General features: G+C 36.1%; 2 protein-coding genes across 2 annotated transcripts; one reads left to right on the plus strand and one right to left on the minus strand.

Annotated features, from left to right (window-relative positions):
• Positions 1 to 1,656: 1,656 nt before the first annotated feature.
• LOC121407142 (egg peptide speract receptor-like) lies at positions 1,657 to 13,280 on the minus strand. Its single transcript, XM_041598081.1, has 10 exons — positions 13,116 to 13,280; positions 10,645 to 10,817; positions 9,543 to 9,696; positions 8,859 to 9,037; positions 8,389 to 8,542; positions 7,610 to 7,791; positions 6,505 to 6,694; positions 5,837 to 5,967; positions 4,336 to 4,516; positions 1,657 to 2,438 (listed from the first exon to the last, which is right to left on the minus strand). The coding sequence occupies exons 1-10, from the start codon at positions 13,228 to 13,230 to the stop codon at positions 2,311 to 2,313; spliced, it is 1,587 nt and encodes a 528-aa protein (XP_041454015.1). The 5' UTR covers positions 13,231 to 13,280; the 3' UTR covers positions 1,657 to 2,310.
• Positions 13,281 to 14,048: 768 nt separating this feature from the next.
• Positions 14,049 to 25,929, plus strand: LOC121409350 (scavenger receptor cysteine-rich domain superfamily protein-like). The gene is made up of 5 exons (XM_041601286.1): positions 14,049 to 14,052; positions 23,753 to 23,925; positions 24,515 to 24,671; positions 25,406 to 25,572; positions 25,915 to 25,929. The coding sequence occupies exons 1-5, from the start codon at positions 14,049 to 14,051 to the stop codon at positions 25,927 to 25,929; spliced, it is 516 nt and encodes a 171-aa protein (XP_041457220.1).
• The last annotated feature ends 322 nt before the right edge of the window (positions 25,930 to 26,251 follow it).

A 26,251-nucleotide genomic window follows, 5' to 3' on the forward strand; every position in this document is an offset into this window, starting at 1 on the left:
AGCCAATGAGCGGTATGCATTCCTGTCTCGTGTGCATAGAAAATTGACTAATTGGAAATGCCCGCCCAGAAAGGTTGTATGCTGTATATTGTGGACACCATATCCCTCATAATCGGTCAGTGGCATTACACAAAAAGAACATGGAAAAGTAACTGAATACTTGTTAATTGTTCGTTCAAAGCAAAACTTTTTTACCGATTTCAATACCTGCAAAATATTGCTTACATAAAGAAGCCTCAAATAAGACATTTGAATTTGGGCAGCAACTTCGTGTTCTCTTGTGGACAGAAAAACTCTGGTCAGTCGTATTGCACTTGTCCGGCACCACATTTTCAACCTTTCCGCAACTTTAATTTGAGAATATTCTTTTAATATGGTTTAATATGATGACCTTCATATTATCCAACTGAAAAAAATGTTTTCTGTTAAATTGAAATTAGAGTAAAATAAATATATATGCAGTCCCATGTATACATTTTTTTTGTATGATTCGGATTCCCCTATAAGATGCATAAGAAAAAAAATCAAGGCTAATTATGACCCCTCCCCCTTTGTATTTATGATCTTCCATATGGGTTTTAATTGAAGAAAAGTATCCAGATCTCAAATAGAGCCAATATATTTTTGTATAGAAAATTTCCGCTTTTGTTTGCAATCGCCCTTATGCTCAAGTGTCATGAAATAAATCCATTTCAGAGTTATGAATGACATTTTAAAAACTGAATGTTGTCGAAAACGCTGTCGGAAAAGCGACGGCATCGAATCAACTATTGATATACAGGCGAGCAAAAAACAAACAATAAAACAAAACAAGCATAGCTTCAGGTTAGCCCTTGATTTTTGTTTATGAATATGATATATGGGCTGGCATCTTTAGGGGATACGTGGATAAAAGGGATGGTCCAGGCTGGAGATATTCATATCTCAATAAACAGAGTAAAATTTACAAAGCATTAAAATGATGAAAGTTTGATCAAAATCGGGTAACAAATAACGAAGTTATTGAATTTTAAAGATTTGCATTATTCCGGTGAAACAGTTCTAGGCATGTCTTTATAAATATTCCTGAGGTGGGCTGATGATGCTATATCCTCACTTCTACTTTATTATATGAAATGAGGTTTATTCAAAATTTTTCTACCAAGAACTAAAACAATTGGATTGACAACTGATTAAGTGCATTGGTTATTTATTGCCGCAACTTATTTCATCATAATGGAGACACATCATTTACACATGTATGAAATAATTAAACATTTATTATTTCATGTAATAACATAAGAAAGGGGAAAGTGGGGATGTGACACCATCAGCCCACCTAATGAATATTCATGACGATGTGTAAATAACTGTTTTCACAAAATATCGATACATTTAAATGTCAATAACTTCTTTATTTGTTATCCGATTTTGATGAAAATTTAAGCATTTTTCTCTGTTAATTTTATTATATTTATTTAGATATAAATATTTTCAGCCCATTCACGACACTCAGAACGCATAATCGTATTGCTCAAATCGGAAATGAGGGAAACAAGAAAGGGAAATGAATAATGTTTCTAAGTCAAACCCAGTTCATATTTTACTAGTGCAGATTAAAATAAATAATTACAAAAATACTCGGGTTAAGACGTGATTTCGTCTTGATCTTTTAATGACTTTTTCGTTGCAAGATAAATAAAAATCATAGATATATAACATTTCAATGGAAAATAAAATGAAATTGCGTCATAAATTTTTAAAGAAATTCATCAGCTTCAACATTAAATTGAAAACAATGTTAAAAATAACCACTCAATTTCTATCTAATCAATATCAATTTGGCCTCTCAGTATGATTGGTATTCTGGGAATAAATATCTTAACACATTGTAAAGCCCTCATTAAACGAACTGTCACTCCATACCCAAACATTTTACCCTCGAATACGAGTGTCATGTTTATCACTCATGCATGTGTTATATGAATAACTGTCATTCAAAAACAATAAAGAATATTAACTTGGTATCTAAAACCGAAAGACAAAGTCACATTAGGCAATATACCTGCCCGAATCGTCGAGTGAAATAGTATCATGTTCTGATGAAACAATTGAATAGAACAATTCCATCCTAAGTTGCCCCAAATACTAGTGTTGCTTTAGTTTAATAAATACATTACCTTTACAGGAAATTAGGTAGGCCAATTGAGTATGATTTGGTTAGTGTATAACGTCAGTGAATACATGTCCACCGCTTTATAATTAACTACTTAATTCATTAACGTAGGTGAGAGCACAAAAAATAAATATGGACATCAAGAGATTCCTTATTTATGCTGCAGATTTGACAAACTTTATGTAGTAGATAGCAACTGCAATCACAGCTGCTCCAGCAACCCCACCTCCCACCGCTCCTCCGATCACTGCCATTGATATACCGCCAGACGGCGCTGACGAACCTACATAGCAAAATAAATAAAATAGAAAAATATAAGAATATTCTCCTAATTTTTAGAACCAGGCCAATAATACAATGGGGCTAATTATATGTTCATAAAGTCATATGTCAGGCCCTCATGGACCGATTCGCACCAAATTTTGGTAGTGGAGTTATTTTATCTTGCTTTATACCAAAATATGATATCAAAAATGCTGAAAAAAAACAACAACACAAAACAGGTTTTTTTTGGGGTGATGTCATCACTTCGGTACTCTATATTTGTTAGCTCACAAACATAAGAATAATAATGAATTACGTTCAAATTTAAGAAAATAAAGTAATAAACGAATTATGAGGAATCACTAGAAATGTGCAATTTATCAACTTTGGAACAAAGGAGGGTTAAGTTATGTTTAGACTTTGCTTTGAATTTAGAGAAACATCCTAGGTACTCATCTTGGTTACCTGTTGCTAGGAATATTGATTTTAACCTAAGACATGTAAAAAAATACTCACAATTACATTGTAAAACTGATAGGTTTCAGAAGAGTGCAATTCCATATTTTATTAATATCCTGAATGAATATCATTCCAAAAACTCTTAATCTGTCCAGTTTTAAGTGATTCCTTTGTTCATATGACCAAGAATTCCTTCACTTTGGAATGGAGTGTGAAATGTACACTGCCCATGCAAATTCTTTAGGGCAGCAGTTTGATTTATATTGTGCAATAACAACTTACACTGTCAGGGAATACCAGTGTGTATGTATAGTTCACATCTCATTCATACATGTATGTCAATTGACATTATGCCATGACTTTGCAGGGATAGGTGTCGTGTGGGCGGTACCGGAGCGGCGGACGCGACATCGGGACTGGCCCCTATGGTTTCGGAGTGCTGCAGTTTGGGGTGTGTGGTTCCGGACGGCTGTTGCTTGGTTGGACGGGCGCATTAGACTTGTGGTCGCATATCCGATCGGGTTGGGTGGCTGGGAGGAGTGTGTTTCCCTGGGAGTGATGGGTGTGACAAGCTTGTGCCATGCCCATTGCTCCCGGTGGATACATTTCTCTCGGCGCCTTTCTCGTCGTGTGTGCGACTGGTGGTTTTTTTGCGCCTGTCCAGCTAGGAAGTGGCTGTTTGGGACCGAGCATTTCTGGGCTGTAGCGCTGTAGCGCTTCGGGGGTGTAGGGGTATGTCTCGGAGTCGCGTCCGTTGCTCTGGTGTTGCCCATTTCCAGACCTGTCCTCAATTTTAATTCTGATTTTAATTTGCATTATATATTTATGAGTTATCTTTTATTATTCTAACTTAATTGGTTTGGAGGCTTATGTATGTCTGTATCTTTATGATTTTTGTATATTGATAGTTTACTTTGAAATTTTCATGTTGTTCAAAATGGTCTTTGTATATATCTTATCTTACATGTATATGTAACAAGATCTTTACAATGTAAAACAATGTAAATTTAGCCTTTGGGCTACCATGAATTGTTTTTTTTAATAAAACCATTTATCTATCTATCTATCTTAAGGACAACGCACATCTTCCGACTGTTATACATCCGATTTTTTTGGGGGGGATCACACTTTGCTCATTTTACAAAAAAAATATAGACGAATATTATCTCCCCCCCCCCCTTTTTTTTTTGGGGGGGTAAGTTTAACTTAACTGTAAGAACATTAATATCGATTTTTTAAACTAATTCACACAGATCTTCTTTTAAAATTATAGTATAATTGCTATGATCTCATTATGAAATAAACCTGATAATGATTAACAATGAATTTGAAATTATGCATCCATGATCTAGAACTTTGCACAGGAAAATGTTCCCTGTCTCAATGTTGCATCAACAGATACAAATCTGATCGCAGACAAATTCTAAATTGCGTGTTGGCCCGCCCTTTATACTCACCTCCACAAACGACTCCGACGTCACCAGTTTCGCAAGTCAAATCTGCCGAAACTTTGATCTGACATTCGCTCAGGGTTTCATTCTCGGCACCGGTGCAGGTTATACCATCGATAATAAATGGCGCAGTAAGATCAGCGGGTGCTGAAAACTCTTTGGATGATGCCATGCGTGAGCCATCCCACTAACAACAGGAAACAGAACGAACAAGTATATACACTCTTAAAAATATTGGGTAAAAATGCTCCATGATGGTAATTATGTATCCAACCAACATTGGGCATTTCTTTTGGGCATTATTATTTATCCAGTGTGATGACATTTTGCTCATTCTTAAGTAATTTCTGCTTATTTTTTAACCTTACTGGACAATATGCTTCCCGCATTGGGTAAAATACCGCCCAAAATTGGTTGGATACATAACTACCCTCGTGCTGGTTAAAATTTTGCCCAATATTTTTTACAGTGTAGCTATAACGTTCAATGCATAACATGTATAAAGTAATGGATATACATGTAGTTAGTAAATGAAAAAAAAATCACCTCAGCCAACATACAGGATTACCACTGAAAGTAAACCAAAATTCCTATGCCTTTTGCATGATGGAAAAAAAGTCATTTGGCAAATCAGAATGTAGAAGTTATTAGTGAGAAATTCAATCGAAAAATATATGGCAACTGTAATTATTAAGTCTCGGATATTATGAAAAGAGAAACGCACTGACTCGATAACAATGGATGTTAAACTATATTTTGATATAATTGTTTTTACAAACCTTTAATGAACAATTATAGGATATTAACATGAACTATTATTCCTCAACGGCATAGAGTTTTCAAGGTCAATGTTGATGTTGGTATGGAATCGGTGATGTGAACAGCGAATTATCCAGAAAAGTATTGCGGCCTATGAAGAACTAGTGCTTAATTGCGTCCCTTCTATAATCAGAAACCAGGGCTGAGCTTAAATCGCATCTTTCAGTAGATGCAGTTGAAATCGCGCCCCATTATGACTTCTAAAGCCGGTAGTTTTTGGTCGTTCAAGGTTTTGTTTCAACCCGTGTTCATATTTTCTTCTTACCCTTCCCATTTCTCCCTCCGGCCCTTTCACACCCCTGAATGCAGAGTCCAAGGCATGTTTCGTAAAAACTTGAACGCCGAATGTTGCCGAAAGCAAATAATGCCAATCATATTACTGATCACTAGACACCTATCCAAACATCAGATCTGCTTTTTATGTTATTGGTTTGTTCTGATTTCAAAGGTTTTGACGCCAGTGTTCAAACTACCTATTTATATGCTATCACACTATTGGCACCGTCACTCCGGCAAAACCGACTGTGGACCGACCAATGATAGGCCCATTTCCAATGACATACGATTCAGTTTGGAGTCGGTTCATTGACGTGACTGTAGCACAACAATAAGTGGGTGACAGGCAATAGAAAGAATCGAGTTTGTTATTGCAGTATTATTTGGAAGGGCGGTAAAAGTTAAAAGTTACCAAGTATCCAGCATGATAGCAAGCAGTCTTGGCTTCATCGTCACTCCAGTCTTCGTCACAAACTCGTCCCCATCCATTGCCAAAACTCACTTCAACTCTTCCTTGTCCTTGTCCCATTCCGACGATGCGTACTGTAAAATACCGTATTGATTTCTTTAAATACAAAATTCATTATCACCATACTTAAAGCTGCAATGGATTCTGACTGAGCAACTCACTTTTGAACGCAATTTCAAATTATGTGGGAGTGATGTTTGGGGGAGTTTCCGTCGTTTATTCTTGCTCGTATATATCCATCTCACGAAGTTCCTTGGGCATCGATGTTGTTGATGTGATGGTGCGTCTACTGTATAAGGGATGTTAGGCCAAGATTCCTATATTCTATACCGGTCAAAATTTTCACCAGACAAACTGTCGAATCTGGCAACTTTCTTTGATTTTGACTGACCGCGAAGCACTGTTACTATGTTCCCTGATTGACAAAACATAACTGTCATGAAAGGAGGGCCAATTTGGATTCTTCGGTGGACCATCAGAGATGTTGAAAAATTTCGGAGCCCATTCATAATGTGCTGAATTTCTTTCATCAAATTTTCTAAGGGCTGGATTCCCCATAAGTTATAAGTGAGAGTTCAGGAAAGTATCATTAGATTAACATATGTACGAACCTCTTGTATTCTCTGCTTCAACCTCAATGGTGGCTTCATCATCGGTTGCACATACTACTCCGGCATCTTCAACATGATAACAAGCGTGAGACCAGCCATCTCGGAAGAGACAATCAAGGAGGCGTTCCTCTGTACCCGTACACGTGATGAAAGATGTATGTATAGGTGCCCACGTAAAACCAAAGTCTTCCTATTAACAGAAAATTATTGGCACGAGATAAATTATATGATGTTCACAATTGCACAAAATTTAATGTATGTATACTGTATGTGTCGGAGTGCGCGTTCTTTTATTTACGATAAAAAACTGGGAGATCACATAATGACAAAATTATATTTTTAATCACAAAGAAAAACAAAGAATATGATACATGTCGATGTCAATAATAATAAATAACAATAAAGCTGAATTCGGATAGTCGCAATTTTGTTCATCTTTTTACAACGTGATCAAACACATATCCTTCTTTATCACCAATAAATAATGAATTTGGTGCCTTTGCTCTTTGTTCATACCCTTTCAATTACTACCCTTAATAAATTGGGGGGGGGGGGCAAAATTGAATTCATTTCAAACTATAAATTTGACGTGTCCAAAGGACACAGATGCCCCCGCTTAACGCGATCAGAAATTCATTCAATATGATCGAACTTGATATCGTGCAGAAACCAATATGCATATATAATGAACAAATTTAAACCTTTGAACCAATTCGCATGTACAATAATGAGCTGTGAACCTGCATACTCCAAATTCGAATTTGGGTGTAATCTACCTACACATCCCAACTTCTTTTAATCTGTTGAAACTTGAATATTTCATAAGTTATCATGCGGAAACCAAACCGCATATTTTTAATGAGCTGTGACCTTTGACCTGCGGACTAAGCTTATATTTTGGTGTTATCTACCTACACACCATTTTTTTTTTAATCCATTAAATATTTTTCGAGTTATTGCGCGGAAACCAATCGAGGGCAACACTTCATGCCCCCTCCGGACCTCGTCTGCGGAGGCGTAAAACAGTATATCGAAACAAAAATCTATGTAAAAAGCTGTCACATTAAAATTAAATATGAAAATGAATTAGATTTGATTTTCTTACCCCTTGGAATCCGGAAGCTTTAATGGCTCCTCTGTAACCGAGTTGACGGCATACTACATTAGCATCTTGCCAATCCCAACCATCATCACATATTGTACCCCAAGCATCGTTATGCCATATCTCTACTCGACCTTCATGAGGCCCGCTACCATCCATAAGACGAATGTCCCCTTCTGTGTTAGCTGAAGATTTTGAAATAAAGGATTATAGCAACGGATGAGTTACTTGTAAAAAAAAGAATTACTTAAAAAGAGATAAAAAAAGATAAAAAGAAGTCAATTTGATGGGATTTTACTATTTCATGTATGATTTATTTATTACATTGATGTGACGATAAAAGATCTCGGTAACCTAAGTTGATGAAAGTAATGTTTAATAGAAAGAGGAAATGGAGACAAGGGAATACAACAACCATAAAAACCTGCACTGCTGAATTAAATGTATTGAAGGCCTGCACGCAAACAGCAAGTTAGTTTAAATGGATAGAGAGGAACCAGACCAGCATATCTGAAAACTTTCTTACGGTAATTAACCTTAAGTCGGGCCGGGACAAGGGGCGGGGGCTTCGATCCCCCTCCCAAAATTGTTTTTTTTTTTATAATAAATATGTACAAAAACGGAAAATATGAAAACTTAGTGTCTTATGCTTTTTTTTCTCCTTTTTTGGGAGTCAGATCAACTCTCCATCCATTTAAACACCATTCCACGGCACATGTTTAGTATGGTAAAACAGGTAAAACGTAAACTATTTAGGCAAAGATGGAATTATATGCACTTACGTTTGCATATAACGCCAACGTCCCAATTGTGAGTGTAGGGGCAGGCATGTTGAAAGGGTTCTACAGGCATGTTGCATTGCGTGATGTGTGTCTCACTGCCATCACAATCCACCGCATCTAGAATGATCGGCCCAGTACTGAATCCAAAATGACCCTGATAAGAACAATTTTAGAGAGAAAAAAGAAAAATCATATCAGAGTTCTTCATATCATTTTAAAGCGTTTTATCATCATCATTCTACTTTTTTTAATAGAAATTTTACTGCAAGGGTGTGGTTAACGGATACCTTGCAGACTGATTCCGTGAATGAGTCAAATGCTGGAAAAGCAGCGATGGTAAAAGCTGGAGTAATATCATATAATGCTGACGCGCAACGTTAGATACACAAATAAACAAACAACGCTTTATAACATAACCGATGTATATAATCGTTATTACAGGTTGACAAATGATAGAAATAATGTCTTACATCTGTCTTGATTGTTTTAACTCCTTTGGGGTAACCCATCTGTCTACAGGCAACGTTTCCATCTGGTGTCCCGAAGTCTGTATGGCACACACTGCCCCAGGATCCATCCCAGAATGTTTCCAGTGTACCTTCATTTGGGACTCCACCAAGAATCAGTCGCAGTGATCCCTGAGGCGGATCTGTAGAGATGGAAACAAGGGATGTTTTCTTCAGACGTATGCTGTCAAAGCTATTCTTCACCAAGACAATAATTATATTTCATACCAGTTTCAGGTAGCTATTGGGGGACTTCTCCTTCAAGAATATTCAATGAAAATGATTGTACCACCATTTTTTGCATTTATCACTTTCATCGAATGGCACATCAAAGCTATTTGTGCGTGCTTTCTCTGTTGGTTTTATCATTCCTCATTTTCGTTAGGAAATAATTATCACTGCATTTTTTTTTTCATTTGAAATGCTCTTATATATAACTCTCTCTCTATATATATTTCTTTGTTTTATATTCATGAATTTGTGAGCATTACAAAACTTTCTGAATGAATTATTTAATTTTGGAAACCAAGAATCCTCTTTTTTTTGCTAGTTAAGAAGCATTTCATGACTTTGTATGATAATCTTTTCAAACTACTTTCCCGATTCCCCCCCCCCCAAAAAAAAAAATAGAACAAAGACGATTCAAACCTTTCGGTATACATTCTACCCCAGCAGCCCATTGCGAATTACAGAGCCAGGGACGTCCGTAGGGTCGATGGTAGCAGTTCTCTAGTCTTGTTTCATTTCCCATACAGTTCATCTTATACACCCAAAAAGTTGTTACATGAGCACCAAAATATGCCTGTTGTACGGAGATAACAATATACAGTAGATTTGAAAAAAGTGGTGCATGTATCTGAATATTTTTTAAACCTCTGCTGTCATCCCACCCCTAAAAAGTATCTCCTCATTATTTCGAGTTCATATTCAAATTGAATTCATTCACATTCATCAGAAACGAATAAGAATATATGAGATATATGAATATTAAAAAGAAAATAACAATACTTGAAAAATAAATAAAACAAAATGTTATGGATGCAGGGAATAGCAAAGGTCAGGGACCTATCAAGGCCACCCCACCCCCCCCCCCCCCGTTTTACACATTGGTAAGAACAAACAAACCAAAAATACCCACCCCTCCTCTTCCACTAAATAATAATAATAATAAAATAAATATACAAAAGATTTTTTAAAATGAATAAACTATAAACAATTAAACAGCAGTAACAGCGATTCAACCAATACAAAAAAAAACAAAAACAAAAACACATACATGTAGGCTCCTATTTATTCGGAGGTTAATGGAGAGTTGGCGATTTTTTTTTTATTTAAGACGATAGTGAAGGACAACATTTACAAGTTGGCAAATCGCTCCAGAAATAGCATGATTACCAAAGTAAACATATACACTTCTGGGGGAGGGGCTTCTTCCTATTCCAACCAAACCGGCAGCCAAATTAGATTTAGATAGCAAATCAATACTCAAAAGCAGAAGGCAAAGCGTAGAACTACGGTCTTCCACTTTCAACAGTTCAATATGACGTGAACGTAAACTCTGCTTGTAATTTATAATTTCGATATTTTCTTCTTTGACTTTGCTTAACTCGCTTCTTATTCGATGCATTTGTTACAAAAAAAAAATACTTGCAAATGAGTTTGACTTGTACAAAGCGGTGATTTATATACATGTAAATATTAAGAGGAGGCAAAGAGGAAAAGGAGGGAGAAGGTCAACATAAAAACCCACCCTCCGATAGAAATTTCTAGCCCCTGGGAAGCCAAGTTGTCTGCACGTAACATTGGCGTTCCTCATATGCCACCACCAGTCACAGACACCGCCCCATCGTGTTCCATGGTAGATCTCAACTGATCCTTCGTTCTCTGTTCTACCATGAATCAGTCGGATACTTCCCTCTTCAGCTGAAAATAACAGAGAAAAATCTTGAACATTATCTATTAGTTTTCGGTTAGCAAATTGTATGACTCATCGCGTTCCCAAGCAATCAAGTGCCCTCTTAATGCATGACCCCCCCCAAAAAAAAAAAAAGCTTAGGTCTAGGCTAAATAGATAAATAGATTTTAGATCTAGGCCTAGATCTACTGGGCCTGTAGAACTAGAATCTATAGATCTACTGTAGATCTAGATCTATTATGTAATGACAATGTATGACGAAGCATGAATGAATAGATATAGATTAGGCTTTACGAAACAAGAAAAATATATATCTAGACCCTAAGTAGTCTAACATTAAAAAAAATAGTCATTTAGTCTGAAAATTTTGAAATAGATTCTAGATTAAAATCTTAAGTTCTAGATCTAAGTTAGATCTATATTCTAGTTAGGGTCCAGATCTATCTAGACTCACTACGATAGTCTCTAGAGTAGAATTAAATCTATAATAGATCTAGATAGAGTCTAGATCTAGGCCTAGCCTTGTAGCCAAGGCCCAAGACTACATTTAGATCTACACTGTAGAATAGATCTAGATCTTACATTAGATCTAGGGTTTTGAACTTAGGAGTCTAGATCTAGAGTAACCTTGGCCTGGGCAAGGCTGGCTTCATTGACGTGAGACTGAGCGAGAGCCAGCCTCTGTTTTCCGTTTGTCAGTCAGAGTAGAACCTAAAGTTTAGTTTTCTAGACCTAGATTCTAGACTGAAGTAAATCTTGATCTAGATCTAGGGTTACCGTAAGACTGACAGATATGAAAAAAAATCAAAGAAATGGCTGCAAAAAATATGAATGAAATCTGGGCCCTGTTGTACAAAGAGTAACGACTGATCCGATCAATCGTAACTCTATGGAAAGCCATTAGTGTCATAATTTTTTCTACGAAAAATTTGCACAATGTCCTTTTTATGCAAAGAGAAGTATTTTATGTGTCCCATCTGTTAACTACACAGTCTATGGCAGGGAAATGCTGAAAATTTACCTAGGCCCTGTCTTACAAAGATTTAAGATTGATATAATCAACCGTAACTCTATTGAAATCCGTCAGTGTCATATTTTTTTTCTACAGGAAATTTGCGCAATATACAGAGAATTTTCAGGAAAACAATGAATGCATGAATATGCATTAGATCTACAGCTAGAAAATATTTTGAACAAACATGCATAATAGATGTTGACGTTGCTGGCTGTCCATAGTTGTGATTGATCCGGTCAGTCAAAACTATGGACTATGGCTTTCGTGGTCATATTTTAGTAGGCCTAGCTCATTCTTCCAGCATTTATCCAGGGCAGCTTCAAAACTGTGCACACTTTGGGCAGTGACAACAAATTAGACTATTCCATGTATTCTAACATAAAAATAATTCGGGACTTTGACTTTGTCCTGTATCTATTCTTATGCTGTATTTTAACAATTTCTGTCTGAGACTAAGTAAAGACAGATCTAGTTTAGATTAGAATCCTGTCTGAAGTCTAGTTATTGTCTAATGTTAGACTGACCGACGTAGACCTAGATTCTAGGAGGCTTAGAATAGAGCTAGATTCTAGACTAACGTTAGAGGTCTATATCTAGGGCCTAGAACTAGGTTAACTCTTCATTGGGTGATTTCAAGTTCGGTGTTGGCCTTGGACTTGGTGTTGAAATTTCGATTGCTTCCCCTAGGCCTAGCTCCAAAACTTATTTAGGCCTAGAGCTTGTAAAACTGATCCAGATCACATTATTGACATCTCAACAACTAGTGAGTGACTTTTCGGGACCATCCTCATTTTATGTTTGGTGTTATAATCGTGTAAAAATTGACCCAACACCAACACCAAAAGGTCAACACTGAACTTGAAATCACCCATTGCGACAGGTCGTCGCCAAGGTTCTGTTTCTGCGCAGAACACCTGCGCATGGCCACGGCCACACATACCGCGGGCCGGGCCGGCCGCGGGATCGGATCACACAATCGACCTCTATTTTTAAAAATTTTAAAAATTTTATCTAAAAATAACATGCTGAGCCTGTGGCTTTTCGCGAAAAAATCATATAGGCCTATTTTCCTCATTTTAGTTTCACTATTTGCACATTTACTCTTGAGAATGTAAAGAACAATATATATCATACTTTTGTGGAATTTCATACATATTCATGTTTGATCTCCAGTCCAATTTTTGGCGTAGAATCTAACTTCTTAATTCTAATGTTAGATACCGGTACCGCCTCTCGAGTTAGAGTTACCATAGATGACCATCCATACCGGTAGTTTACATTCGTTACTCACCTGGCTGACCATAGTTTTGTTCCGCGCCAATAATGTCAAGATAACCAACTGTTAATGTCAAAATGGCAAGGACAGTAAACCAATAATGCTTTAGAAACATTATTGGAAAACCCATCTTGATAAGTTTCCTTTTTTGGTTTCCTTAGACTCTGTTTTAGTCCCCTTTTCTCGAGTCTGTTCACGTCACTTTGTTTCCTGTTTATTCCGCCATCACTTTTTTGTACATGATGTTGTTGCCAGGAAACAAAGCGCGTACAAATTGCTATCGCGTGAACCTGACGTCACAATAATGTGAAGATTGACGATGATTGTGACGTAAAACACTTAAAGCAAGTCGTCACCATCAGGCCCCAGCGGCCCGAGCACAGGGACGTATCCAGCCTTCGCCAATAGGGGGGGGGGGGGGGCGGAATATTTTTTCAGCCATATTTTCCCCGATCGGCTGCTCGAAGATGATTTTTGCCGGGATTTGGGGGTTTCATTGAAGGGGTATAGTCACTTCTTAGCTTTATTCTTATGAATAAACATAAATACATAATACCATAATCCTATAATGCTAGCGCAAAGCGCGAGCTATTTTTCCTAAAATTTTGAACATTCTGGGCATTGTTTTTTATCCTGAAAAAGATGTGTATGCAAATGAATAATTACTACGAACATGAAGCGCGAGAAGAACTGAACTGATGGAAAAGTTACTGTTAAAGACTGTTTGCAGTTAGCCATGAAGACGTAACAATTTTACAAATGAAATAATCCTAGCGCGAAGCGCGAGCTGAAATTTTTTTGACATTTTTACCTAAGCAATGTAAATTCTAAGCACTTTTTTTTTACTAGAATAGGTATATAACTTAACAACTGATGCGAGCGCAAAGCGCGAACGGAAATTTTCGGAGATTTAGACCTTCTTAACAAGTTTTGTAAATCATGATAAGGATGAGTAAGTGAGGATCTTGCTTACATAAATAATGCGAGTGCAGAGCGCGAGCGGAAAATTTTATATACGCTTGAACTTATCGAAAAGGTACCAGTTAAGGACTGCTTGCACTTAGCCATGATGAAGTTACATATTTCAACAATCAAATAATGCGAGCGCGAGGCGCGAGCTGAGAAAGTTGACATCCCGGGGTTGACATTTTTACATAAAGAATGTAAAGTTTTAATCATTTTTTGTAATATTGTGAACAGGATAGGTATATAACTAAATAATTAAAAAGAGCGCGAAGCGCGAGATGAGAAAAAAAATCATGATTTAGACCTAAACACGGGACACTCTATTAATGTTTTGTAAATCATGAAAAGAATTAGTAATATAGAGGATCTTCCTACATTAAGAATGCGAGCACAAAGCGCGAGCAGAAAATTTTTGATATTGTGATCTGAAACTGTAATGATTAAAATAGAGAACAATTTGACTATCTGAATAAACATGCGCGCGCTTGTTTCATATTTAGACCTAGAATCTAGGCATTATAAATACGTCTTTTATCATGAAAATCAAAGCGATCTGAAAAAATGAATCAATTTCAGCTCTATATTTCAAGCATGCTCTTTGTAGGAAATTGTGAGATGGATGGATCGCACTTGATAAAGAGCTGATATTTTTAATTATTATTACGTTGAGTTTTAACATAGGACCGGGACATCCTTAGGACATAATGATGACTATATATCTTCCTATTCATCTTGCTAAGTGAGAGATGAAACAAAAGGGACAGTTTAATTATTGAATTAATATCTTATTTATTATTGTTTAATGAGTGCGCGAAATCTGATGATATTTTGGCCTGAAAACTGGATATTTCAAGCACTTTTGTAATTATAAAAAGGATGAATGAAGTTAATAGTATTTTAGTGTTTGATAAACTGTCATGAAAAGGGGGTGTTAAGTAGTTTGTTGTAATCAATATTGAGACATAAACTCAATCAATATGCGAGCGTGCAGCGCTAGCTGATACGTTTTGACAATCAGACCTGAAAAGGGATATTTCGAAAACTTTATGGAATACACGAAAATAATAGGTACCTGATAAATCAAAATTTGCACGCTCGCAGCACGAGCAGAAAATGTTAATATTCAGACCATAGAACTGACATATTTACAGAGCACTTTTTAAAAACAATTTTTAAATCACACAAAATAATGAAAGTTCGATTTCCGAGGTGAAATATGTTTTGTATATTGATTTCCAAACTTGATATTCAAACTCCATATTGAACAAGATATATGAAAATCACCTATATAGGCAATGCGAGCGCGAAGCGCGAGCGAAAAATATTATAGTGACATGAAAGGCTTTTTTTATTTTCAAAGTCTTCCCCTAACTTCTTTTTTCTCCTCTCTTTTCCCGCCTTTCCCCTTTTTTCTTTCTTTCCTTTTTTATTGCCCCCCCCTGGATCCGCCTATATGATATAGGGTTGTTTTGCACGTCCCACCCCAAACTTCCAGACCATTATATAATAAAATAAATGAGTTGTATAACATAACTAAGATTCTCTTTGTTACATAATTCCTCAATCTATAAAGTATTCCAATTTTTTGCTCAGCACATTGCAGACAATGTCAACCTGTTTCTTCCATGTAAGGTTTTAGTCGGTACACATACCAAGAAATAATGTTTATTCCACACACTCTAGTTAAGTTCCTTTCAGTGACAATAATTGTCCTAATATTAAAATATTTTTCGTCTATTTTTAAAAAAATATTTAGTTTTCGTATGATTGATTGTCAATTTGTTGGCTTTGCACCATGCTATTATGTTGAAACTAATTTCTGATAAATCAATATGATGTTCATCACAATTAAAAGTGTGAAATAGTTTTGAGTCATCCGCAAAAATTGCCAGATCGTTTATATACAAAAAGAACAAAGTTGGACCCAAAACTGTTCCTTTTGTAAATAATCATTAAACCATTTTACTGCCTTACCACGACTGCAATAGTATTCTAGTTCTTAATGAGAATAGAATGTATGTTGATGATTTATCAGTGGCTTACCTAGGATTTTCGAAAGGGGGGGGGGGCAAATTCGTCCACCAAAAAATATGACAAGAAAAAAATGTCTTCAAGCACAAATAAAGGATTTCGCACCAGAAAAAAAATTGACGAGCAAAAAAAAAGTTCTTCAACCACAAAATTATAAAGGATCTCGTACCAGAAAAAAAAATTTACAACCCCCCCCAAAAAAAAGTCTTCAAGTTCAAACGAGCAGGCCACTTGTGGCTCGTCAGGGGGGGGACGTCCCTTGCATAGGTTGACTCGTCAGGGGGTGGCAGTCTGCCCCCCCCCCGTAGGTAGGCTAAATTTATTAAAGAAAAATGAATAAATAAGTAAATGAATAAATAAATAAAAGATAAACATGCACGAGATGATTATGAACATCTGGGTGGCACTTTTAAGCTTCCATGGCCATCATCAGAGGAGGTGGTTGGAACCTTTGCTTGGAACCAAATATGGTTTTCGAAGTGACGCCGGAATGCGACTGCTATATACGTCACTGAGGTGATCATAGTTTCACCAAACCTTCGATCGAAGGGTTAGGCCGTACACTGGCGTAAATCCGTGTTGATTGGTGGGGGGGGGGAGGGGGCGGGGGGATGACTGAAATGTTTTGGCATTTTTGTTGCAATCATGATTTTAGATATGCAAGGAATTGTCATTGATATGTCCACAGTGGCGTGCCATGGGTCACGGCATTGTGGGGGCACCAGCAAAATTTTTGAATCACTGAGCTAAGTGCGAGCTGAATTTTTCTTATAATCACACCTAAAAAGGGACATTATAATCAAATTTTTGTAATCATGATAGGTACCTGTCTTGCTAATCAATGCGAGCGCGAAGCGCGAGCTGAAATTTTCGTATATTTTGACCCCAAACAGCGAGATTTAAGGAATATATTTCAGGAATCCATTAAGAGTAGGCCTATGCATATCTCACCATAGTCATCTAATGCGAGTGCCAAGCGCTTGCTGATTTTATTAGAATTACATCTGAACACATGAAACACTTTTTGTAGTCATTGCAATCATGATTATCATACGCATCTCACTAATCAAATATTGCGAGCGCGAAGTGCGAGCTGAAAATTTAGATAATTCAGACCTGAAATGGGGCATTTTAAGGATTCTTTGTAGGAATCAACTAGGACCATATACATATTTCATTAACCAAATGATGCGAGCGCGAAGCGCGAGCTGAACATTTTTTATATTCAGATCAGAAGAAGGGACATTAAGGACTGATTTTAGGAATTTCATGAAGAGCAGACATATCTCACCAATCCACTAATGCGAACGTTTATATACGAAGACCTTAACATGGGGCAATCACTTTTTTAGTCATGTAATAGAAGCATAATTATGTCAATACATAAAAAAATGATAACTCAAGTGCTAGGAAATATATATTTGGTTTAGATTGACTTGAAAACGGGATGTTTTAGTACAACAGGATTATATATCCCATATATGCAGACAATGCGAGCACCAGGAACAATGAAGACGTATAGGCCCGGGGCAAATTATGTTTCATAAAGTTATGATAAAAATGTTTCTTATGTAATGGATTATAATATAACATTATAATGAATAATATTTTCTTCTTTCCCACTATACGTTTCTCTTCCTTTCTCCTCATTTCTCCTTTCCCCCTTTCCCCTTTACCCCGTTTTTTTTTTGGGTCAGCCGATGGGGGGGGGGGCATGTGCCCCCCATGCCCCCCTGTAGTTACGCCACTGTATGTCCATATGGCAAATACCCCTCCGATATTATTATCTTTTTTTACCCCATGATGGTTTAATGGTTTTATTAGAGATTATATTCAAAATTTGTTGACATTCCATCTTAATCCCTTCCCCCAAAACCCCAGCATTGATGAATTGGAAGAAACGGGGGTTTCTCTTTAATGTTATAATAAGGACATAAGTATTTCGTTTGGAATTGGTGAACTGGCTCTTTATTTGCATTTTATGATTCAATAATATTGTTTTATTTGTTAAGCGGTAATTTAGGAAGAATTTTCACCAATAAAACAATTATCTCTTGTGATTTTTTAATCAGTTCTTCCGTAAAAAGTGGGGGGATGTTTGTACAGGCCATCCCCCCTCCTCGAAAAGTGTGGGGGGATATATCCCCCCATCCCCCCCGGATTTACGCCAGTGAGGCCGTATATTTGGTTTATTCGTATTTAACTCTATAGTTTATATCTGTCGTCGGAATAAATAGGCCCACATCAGATAGGAATGTAGGTTTAAATGAATAAATAACATTCTCTCGAGAAAGAGAATTCATTAATTTGCTTTGATGATATGATTGATCCCTGTGTAATAGATCTTATATCGAAAATATTTTGAACAAATTGGCATTTTATGAAATGTGGTTGATCGGGTCAGTGCTCCGTCTTGAGTTACAATATTTTTATTAATTCGATAAACCCTCAACCACAACTATGGATGGCAAGCAACTAAAATAAAAATTTATTCAAAATATTTTCCTGATTCATATATTCGTCGTTCTCTTGTTCAAAGATTCAGGGTGATTCTTTTTTTTTTTTTTTCTTTTTAACCCTTCCACAGGGTTCCTTTATTGAAATCATTATAATACATATTTTCAAACAATACATAATTGAATGATTAACACAGTATATGACACACAGGTTAAATATGTACATTACAATATTCCATGAAATTGTCATATTATTTGTATAAAAAACGAAAAATCAAAATGCAAATGATAGAAAAAAAATTCATACAAGATATATACCCACACACACAGACACACACACACACATATATATACATATGTGCCTGCGTGCGTGCGTGTGTTTTAGAATGTTATCTGAGAGATTCAATGTAATAAAATGAAAGATGACCACCTTTTTATGAATTTCTTCTCTTTCAGATTTGTTTTATATATATACTTTTCCATACTATAATAAGATTTTATTTCAGACAAAATATGGTCGAAAACTGGAAGACAGTGTTTGCATTTTGCTGCAAAAATTTGTTTTCTAACTATTATCAAAATACAATTAAGAGCTCCATTATTGTTTCCGTAAAAACCGAATAATTTATTCTGATTTAAAATTTTGATGTGCAAATTGTTACGAGAAAACCAGATTTCGAGATGAGACCATATTTCGTTTGTGTGGGCACAAAAACAAAAAATATGCATAATAGTTTCTTCATTATTATTACAAAAAGTGCATAAGTTATCTGTAACTAATTTAAATCGCAACAAAGCATCTTTCATATAAATAATTCTATTCATTATTTTGAACTGAAACCACCTCATGTTGACATCTGCAGTAGAATAAAAGGGTAACTGATAGTAAAACCTCCATATGGTGTTGTCAAAGTCAAACATCTGTTTCCATTTTATGAGACTTTTGCAATCTTTCAACTTATACTTCAAAAAAATATTGTAAATGTGAGCACAACCTTTTTTAAATTTTATTATCAAAAGCAGTGCTTCTGGAATGATAGGTTCCATAGATTTTGGTATTACATGTTTATTGAAACTGTATCTAATGGCGTTGCATAGGCCATAATATTGAAGAAAATTTACTTGTATATTGTATTTGCGTTGAAAATCAAAATATGAGAGAAATTTTCCATCTGTTCCTAAAATATCATTAACAAAACGCACCCCATTAACACACCAAGACCTGAAAAATATTACATTATCATTCATTTTAATTTTTGGATTATTCCAAAGGGCTTGACATGCAACATCATCAACAAGAAGGCGGGTAAGATCTGAAAAGGCAAACAATACCTGTGCCCAAAATGGGTTATTTATTGATATGGCAAGTGATTTATAATGCTCAGCCCCCATGAATAATTGAAAAGATGTATGTGCTGTAGGCAAAAATGACTGAAACATATGAAAAGTAAAATTTTCAGAACAAGAAATAAACCTTCTTATCCATGAAATTTTTAATGACTTGGAATGGATAAAAATATCAGTCATCCTAACACCACCCTCACTATACGATTGACACATTTGTTTTCTACTTATTTTATCAGGTTTGCCTTCCCATATAAATTCGTAAAAACATCGGTGAATATCATTCATAATTTCTATTTTTGGTTCTGGAAAAGATAAAAACAAGTAATTTAATTTCGGTATTAATATAGATTTAACAATGGTTACCCGCCCCAAGGGAGTCAAAGATCTTTTTCGCCATACCGCCATCTGACGTTTTATTTCTTTAAACTTTTCCTGATAATTGTAATCAACCATTTTTGATAGTTCAACAGAAAAGTCTATGCCTAGGTACCTAAAATACCCTTCCGAAATCCAGTTGAGTTTGTACTCGTGTAAAATCTCTTTTTTAAAAGTTCTATTCTTCCCTATCCATATCACCTGGGTTTTAGTTATGTTAATTTTAAGGTTGGATATTTTTTCAAATTCATCAAGTGTATCAAGGGCACATTTTAAATCCTGTTCTGAACCATTGAGTGTCAAAAGGGTATCATCTGCATATTGTAACACTTTAAGTGTTTTCCCATTAATATGCATTCCCTCCAGATAATCTGAATGTCGAATTAAAATACCAAGAACCTCACTAACTAACAAAAAAAGATAGGGAGATAAAGGATCCCCTTGACGACACCCTCTTCCTATATTAAATCTATTTGTACAATCCCCGTTAACTGACACACAAGAGGTTGCGTCTGTATAGAATAGTTTTATCCACCTTTTAATCGAAGGACCAAAGCGAAAAAAATCCAGAACATTGAAAAGAAAATTATGTGATACAGAATCGAAAGCTTTTTCAAAATCAACAACGAGAAGCATGCCAGCTATATCATGTAATTCATTGTAAAGTAATGTGTCATACAATAAACGGATGTTTTCTCCTATGAAGCGACCATTCAAAAACCCTGTTTGGTTTTGATGTATTAAAAAAGACAGAACACCTTTGAGTCTGTTTGCTATACAACTGGATGCTATTTTATAGACAACATTTAATAGGGAGATAGGTCGCCAATTTCGTAACAAGTGTCTGGGTTTATTTCCTTTCGGGATTAAAGTAATTATTCCCATTTTTTGTGAATTAGACATATTTCCTGAAATATTCTTGTTTGTTTACTAAGGAGAATGTGCAAATTCCTGTAGAAGAAATCATGTTATGGTATTTCCATACACTTGAGATTGATTGGATCAATTTTAACTCTTTGTAATTTCATGAAAAGACTTGTCGGACGTTTTATCCGACAAGTCCCATTTTATCCGACAGTTACTATAGTAACAGTGCCTCTCAGCCAATCAGAATCAAGGAAAGATGTCAGATCTGACAACTTGTCAGCCCGGGGGGCCACTTCCATTCACGAGTGGATACCATGCGCGACCATGGGGTCTCGAAAAGCACCCTAAACACGTAATTTCCATATTCTGAAAATGCACCCCTTAACAAGTATTGGCGTGTGAAACCCTACCCTTAACAAGTATTGGAAACAAAACGATACTATTGGCAAATAATTATACATCCCTGAAATGAACCCCTAAACAAGCACAGGAATGTTTTATTGTTACGGGTCCTTCGGTCGTCGGCTTTACCTTATTTGGTTTAGTACGACCCCACCTTCTACACCTCGCGCAAATCGGACTCTTAACACGAAGTGTTGGGACAAAAAGGACATCCTTTATAAAACATTTTAATTTTGTTTTATCATCCCCGCAAATTCGACCCTAAACACGTAATTTTCCTAGCGAAATAGATACCCTTTTTTCATTATTTTTGTGTTTTTGACACCCTTATCACGTTACGTACGTAACGTGCCCTGTCGTGAAAAGGACATCCTTTTTACGTGTTTTTTTGGTCGCGCATGGTATCCACTCGTCAATGTAAGTGGCCCCCCGGAATTGTCAGACAAAAATGTTGATGAAACGGCCCCCAGGGCGCGCCCAGCGCAGGCTTGATCGAATACCGATATAGGGTACGATCGATCTCGATATAAACGACAATCGATTGACGACTCAGATTAACTGGAAGTGGAACTGGAAGTGGGAAAGAGACAAAATGATAAGGCGTCGAGTAGTATATCATATTTACTCATTAGTTCACATCCTTATTTATTTAGTTATCAATGTTGATGTTAGAGCGACTCCATTGTGTAAGTATGCAACTTTGGCAGGACCTGCGTCAGGAACTGCCATAATGGCAGGGATTGGCCGCCGACTTGCCCGCGCCGCTGCCGCGGCTGGCGCCCACGCCCAGCCCGATGATTAAATGGTCTGATTGAAGACAGATTTGGGCCTGTGCTGTAGACTGTAGTGTGGGGATCGGATTGAAGGGGGCGGCATGCCCGTGACTAACGTTAAATAGACCAAAACTTTAAAAGCTTCTAAGACAATAAAGACTTAAAGTAACCTGAACAGAACTTCAGAAGATCCTGCGTCCAGAACTGAACCTTATGTATGTAACCTTATGTATGAACTTCAATCTAGGAGTAGGATTAAGATCAAGCCTTTATGTCTTCATATTAATTTTAATAATATCTAACATTAGTCTAGGCCCTACTATTTTAGTCTAACTCTAACATTAAATTTAAGGGATAGGCCTAACATTAGCCCTAAAATTAGGGTATCTGGAGAAAAAAATAAAATTTTAGTTTTGCTTTTCAATTTCGTTCTAGATTCGAACAAAAAGGTATCAAGTTAATTCTGACTTACGTTAATGTTAGGCCTAAGTTGGGTCTAACTTAGATCTTGATTTTAGATCTAGTTCTTGAGATCTATATATAATGGACTGCATCTATAAAAAGAAAAGAAAATTGGAAAACAAAGTGTAAACAGACTAGTTGGTGTAGATCTACCTGAATCTATTGCAAGAATTGATCATGGTCTACATCCTGTTTCTTATATAAGCTCAAATCTTAACTTTCTAGATTAAGAATAGGCCTTTAAAAAGTAGAATTAGGTCTAGATAAAAGTAAAACTAAACTTATCTAGATCTGTCTTCTTAAGATTATCTACAGTAGATATTAAAACATAAGGAACAGAGAACTTGGAGACTCTAGCCGATATTTGTAGAATAAAAATGAGGAAAATACATGGAAATAATCTTGATAATTCTTAAGGAAATCGGGAAACACTTAGTACTGCAGGAAATGCTAGAATACAACCCTTCATGATAGTAACCATTTTCAGATATAATTATGGGAGATTTATCTTGTGGATATGGTCCATGCTACAGAGAAACATGCATTTTTGTGCTCAATTTCCATTCTAAATCTTAATTTCTCATTAAGTTATATAGAGCCTCAGATTTCACTTGGAAGTTATATAAGTTTATTTGGGAGTTGTAAATTTAATGTTTAATCACAATGTAAATAGAAGACCTATGCACACCCCAATACGATTATGAAACCTACCTTGGCCCAAAACAATCACCCCTTTAATATCAAACTGCAGAAAAAAAATGTTTCTGATGAGATCTTTTTTTAAGTGCAAAATTGGGCCTTGATAAGTAAGATTCATTTTTTAATATATCTATATTCTACTTAGAAAACTAATGGAACTCTGGGGATTTATGAAGTCAACACAATTAATGACTTGAAAAGAGTGAGCAGTTCATCAAAGATCACATATAGACAAGTCATGAATTCTGAATTCACTGTATTTCTCATCTATTAGACAATGATGGTGATGTTCAACTGGTTGGTGGGACAACTTCTTTAGAAGGCCGGGTAGAGGTGTACTATCAAGGGTCATGGGGAACAGTGTGTGATGACTACTGGGATGAGCAAGATGCCATGGTAGTATGCAACCAAGTCATGCCAGGTTACGTTGGTATCAATTTTGGCCATGTAAGTTAGCTTTATCATTGGGAAGGAATTCTGGGGCCATAGCCTTGGACACCCTATTGATTGGACTGAATGCTCTCTTATAAGCATTTGTTGTACCTTGAAAAAAAATCTACACATATTTCTCATGCGATGTAATATAGAGAAATGTGCTCTAAAGTGGCCTTGCCCTACAACCATAATTTTTTCTTCAATCATATTTTTTCCTTATATTGTAATTCAATGATTTAATTGATAGACTAAATTTATTATAGATTATTGATTACTGAGTGGCTTGTCAGTTCATTGAATTGTATATGTGGGAAGAAAATTATGTTGGTTGTATTCTCATTATGTATTTATTCAATACAATTGTTTGATAATTAATTCAAACAAGAAGCTTTGTTAGTAAAACTGAAAATGTTACTTGAAATCAGGAAAAGGCACTGGATTTTCGGCAGATTTTGCCCTCAAAATGCTCAAAAGAGCCCTGGAAAGTCCCCATTCACTGCAATTTTAGAGCTTATCCAATATGTAGATTTATGCAGTATGTTGTGAAAAGTTCCCCCTGAAAATTAAAATATATATTTTTCTGCCTACTTGAAATCAATAGGCTTACTTTGGTGAGGGAGTTGGTGACATCATTCTTGATGATGTGTACTGCACTGGAACAGAGTCCAGCTTACTAGACTGCGCCCATAGTGGGCTTTACAATCATGACTGCATGCATGTGGAAGATGCCAGTGTTAGGTGTTATATGCCAGCAAATGGTATGTAAAATCTATTCTATCATTGTACAGTCATTCATTTAAATCCATTCATTCATTCATTCACTATTCCATTCATCATGGCAGTTGATAATGATGCCACACTATGGAAATAAGGGCATGACACAATTAGTCATCCCATTGAGCAAAAGTATCGTTGATCAAATCTGCATCAGTGCCATTCTACAGTTTAGTCATTTATTGATTCATTTATCAACATACCTATCACTGTCTTTTCACCAGAATATTAATTTTTTTATGGATTATTATATTCTGGGTGAAACTGGTGTATTACTTTTCATACAACCATTTTCTGTATTGAAGATATAATTGAAGAAAGGTGCACATCTTTAAATATGATTTCTGCTCAAGAAATAAATGTTTTTACCACCCATGGGTCACTCAATTGCATTGCTGTATAAACATGAGACAGGAGGTGTTTAAACCAACTCCTAAGTACAATTTATTGTTTGATTTGTAGATTTATTGATATATGCCTTATGTCATCAGACATTTAAAATAAAGCCAAAGGTGGCTATTAAAGTAAAATCAGACCACTGATTGGTCAAAACATAATTCCCTAAATGCACATGGATAAACCCTGAAAAAGTTGTTCCATTCTTGAAGTGTCACAAATGATCCCTATTTGGGGGTAACTAATGTAAACAGAAAGATAAACTCCTAGCTCTACAGGTGTATTAGCAGTAATATGATTTAGTCTGTATAAATCTTTACAGATGGCGATATACAGCTGATAGGTGGTGGAGCAGCATACCAGGGACGGGTAGAAATCTTTTATAACTTGCAGTGGGGAACAGTTTGTGATGATTCATGGGACTTACAGGATGCTACAGTAGTGTGCCGACAACTTGGTTTTACCGGAGCTACAGATGCACCACAAAGGGTGAGTTTGCTGGGTTCAGTGCATAAATCCAAGCCAGGAACCTATCGTTCAGGAGGGGAGGGGGTTGACCTATTGTCTCACCCTCTGCTTGAATAAAATTACATCATGTATTTGAGCCGATGGTTCAGTGTATGTCCTTTGCATGGTGCCAATGATCCAGAATTGAAGCATTGGTACTACAATATTCAATCTTAGAGAGGAACTCTTCACAATCTTAGGTGCAAACATTTTATTTGGTCCTTCAGTTATTTGTATTGCAGGTGAAATATACTGTACTTGATTTTCTGAAAATATGGAATTTGTAACTCACTTCTACCAATACTACTTATCATTTGACTTCAGGTTGGTCATTGGTGAGACATAATCTGTCTTTTGCTATTGTGATGAGTTCTGGCACAGATAGGACTGTCCATTCCTTAGCTTGACTTAGTTTTCTTTGACTTGATCATTGTAGAAATTATGAAATACCTAGGTTGAGTTACACAATTTACTTTCTATTTCTTTTCCAAAGATGGGTCAATGGTTTTTGTCAGAACAAATTAGTAACCTCTCCTTCAAGGTCCCCAGTAGTAGTATAACGATAATGCACTTCTTTCATTGCAAATTGTGAAATCTAAACATACATTGCTTGTAGCTTTTCCAAGGAAGTACAGCTTTGGAGAGCTACATAACATGTTAT

This window comes from Lytechinus variegatus, chromosome 2 (assembly GCF_018143015.1).
Source record: "Lytechinus variegatus isolate NC3 chromosome 2, Lvar_3.0, whole genome shotgun sequence".
In the NCBI taxonomy this organism is placed as follows: Eukaryota; Metazoa; Echinodermata; class Echinoidea; order Temnopleuroida; family Toxopneustidae; genus Lytechinus; species Lytechinus variegatus.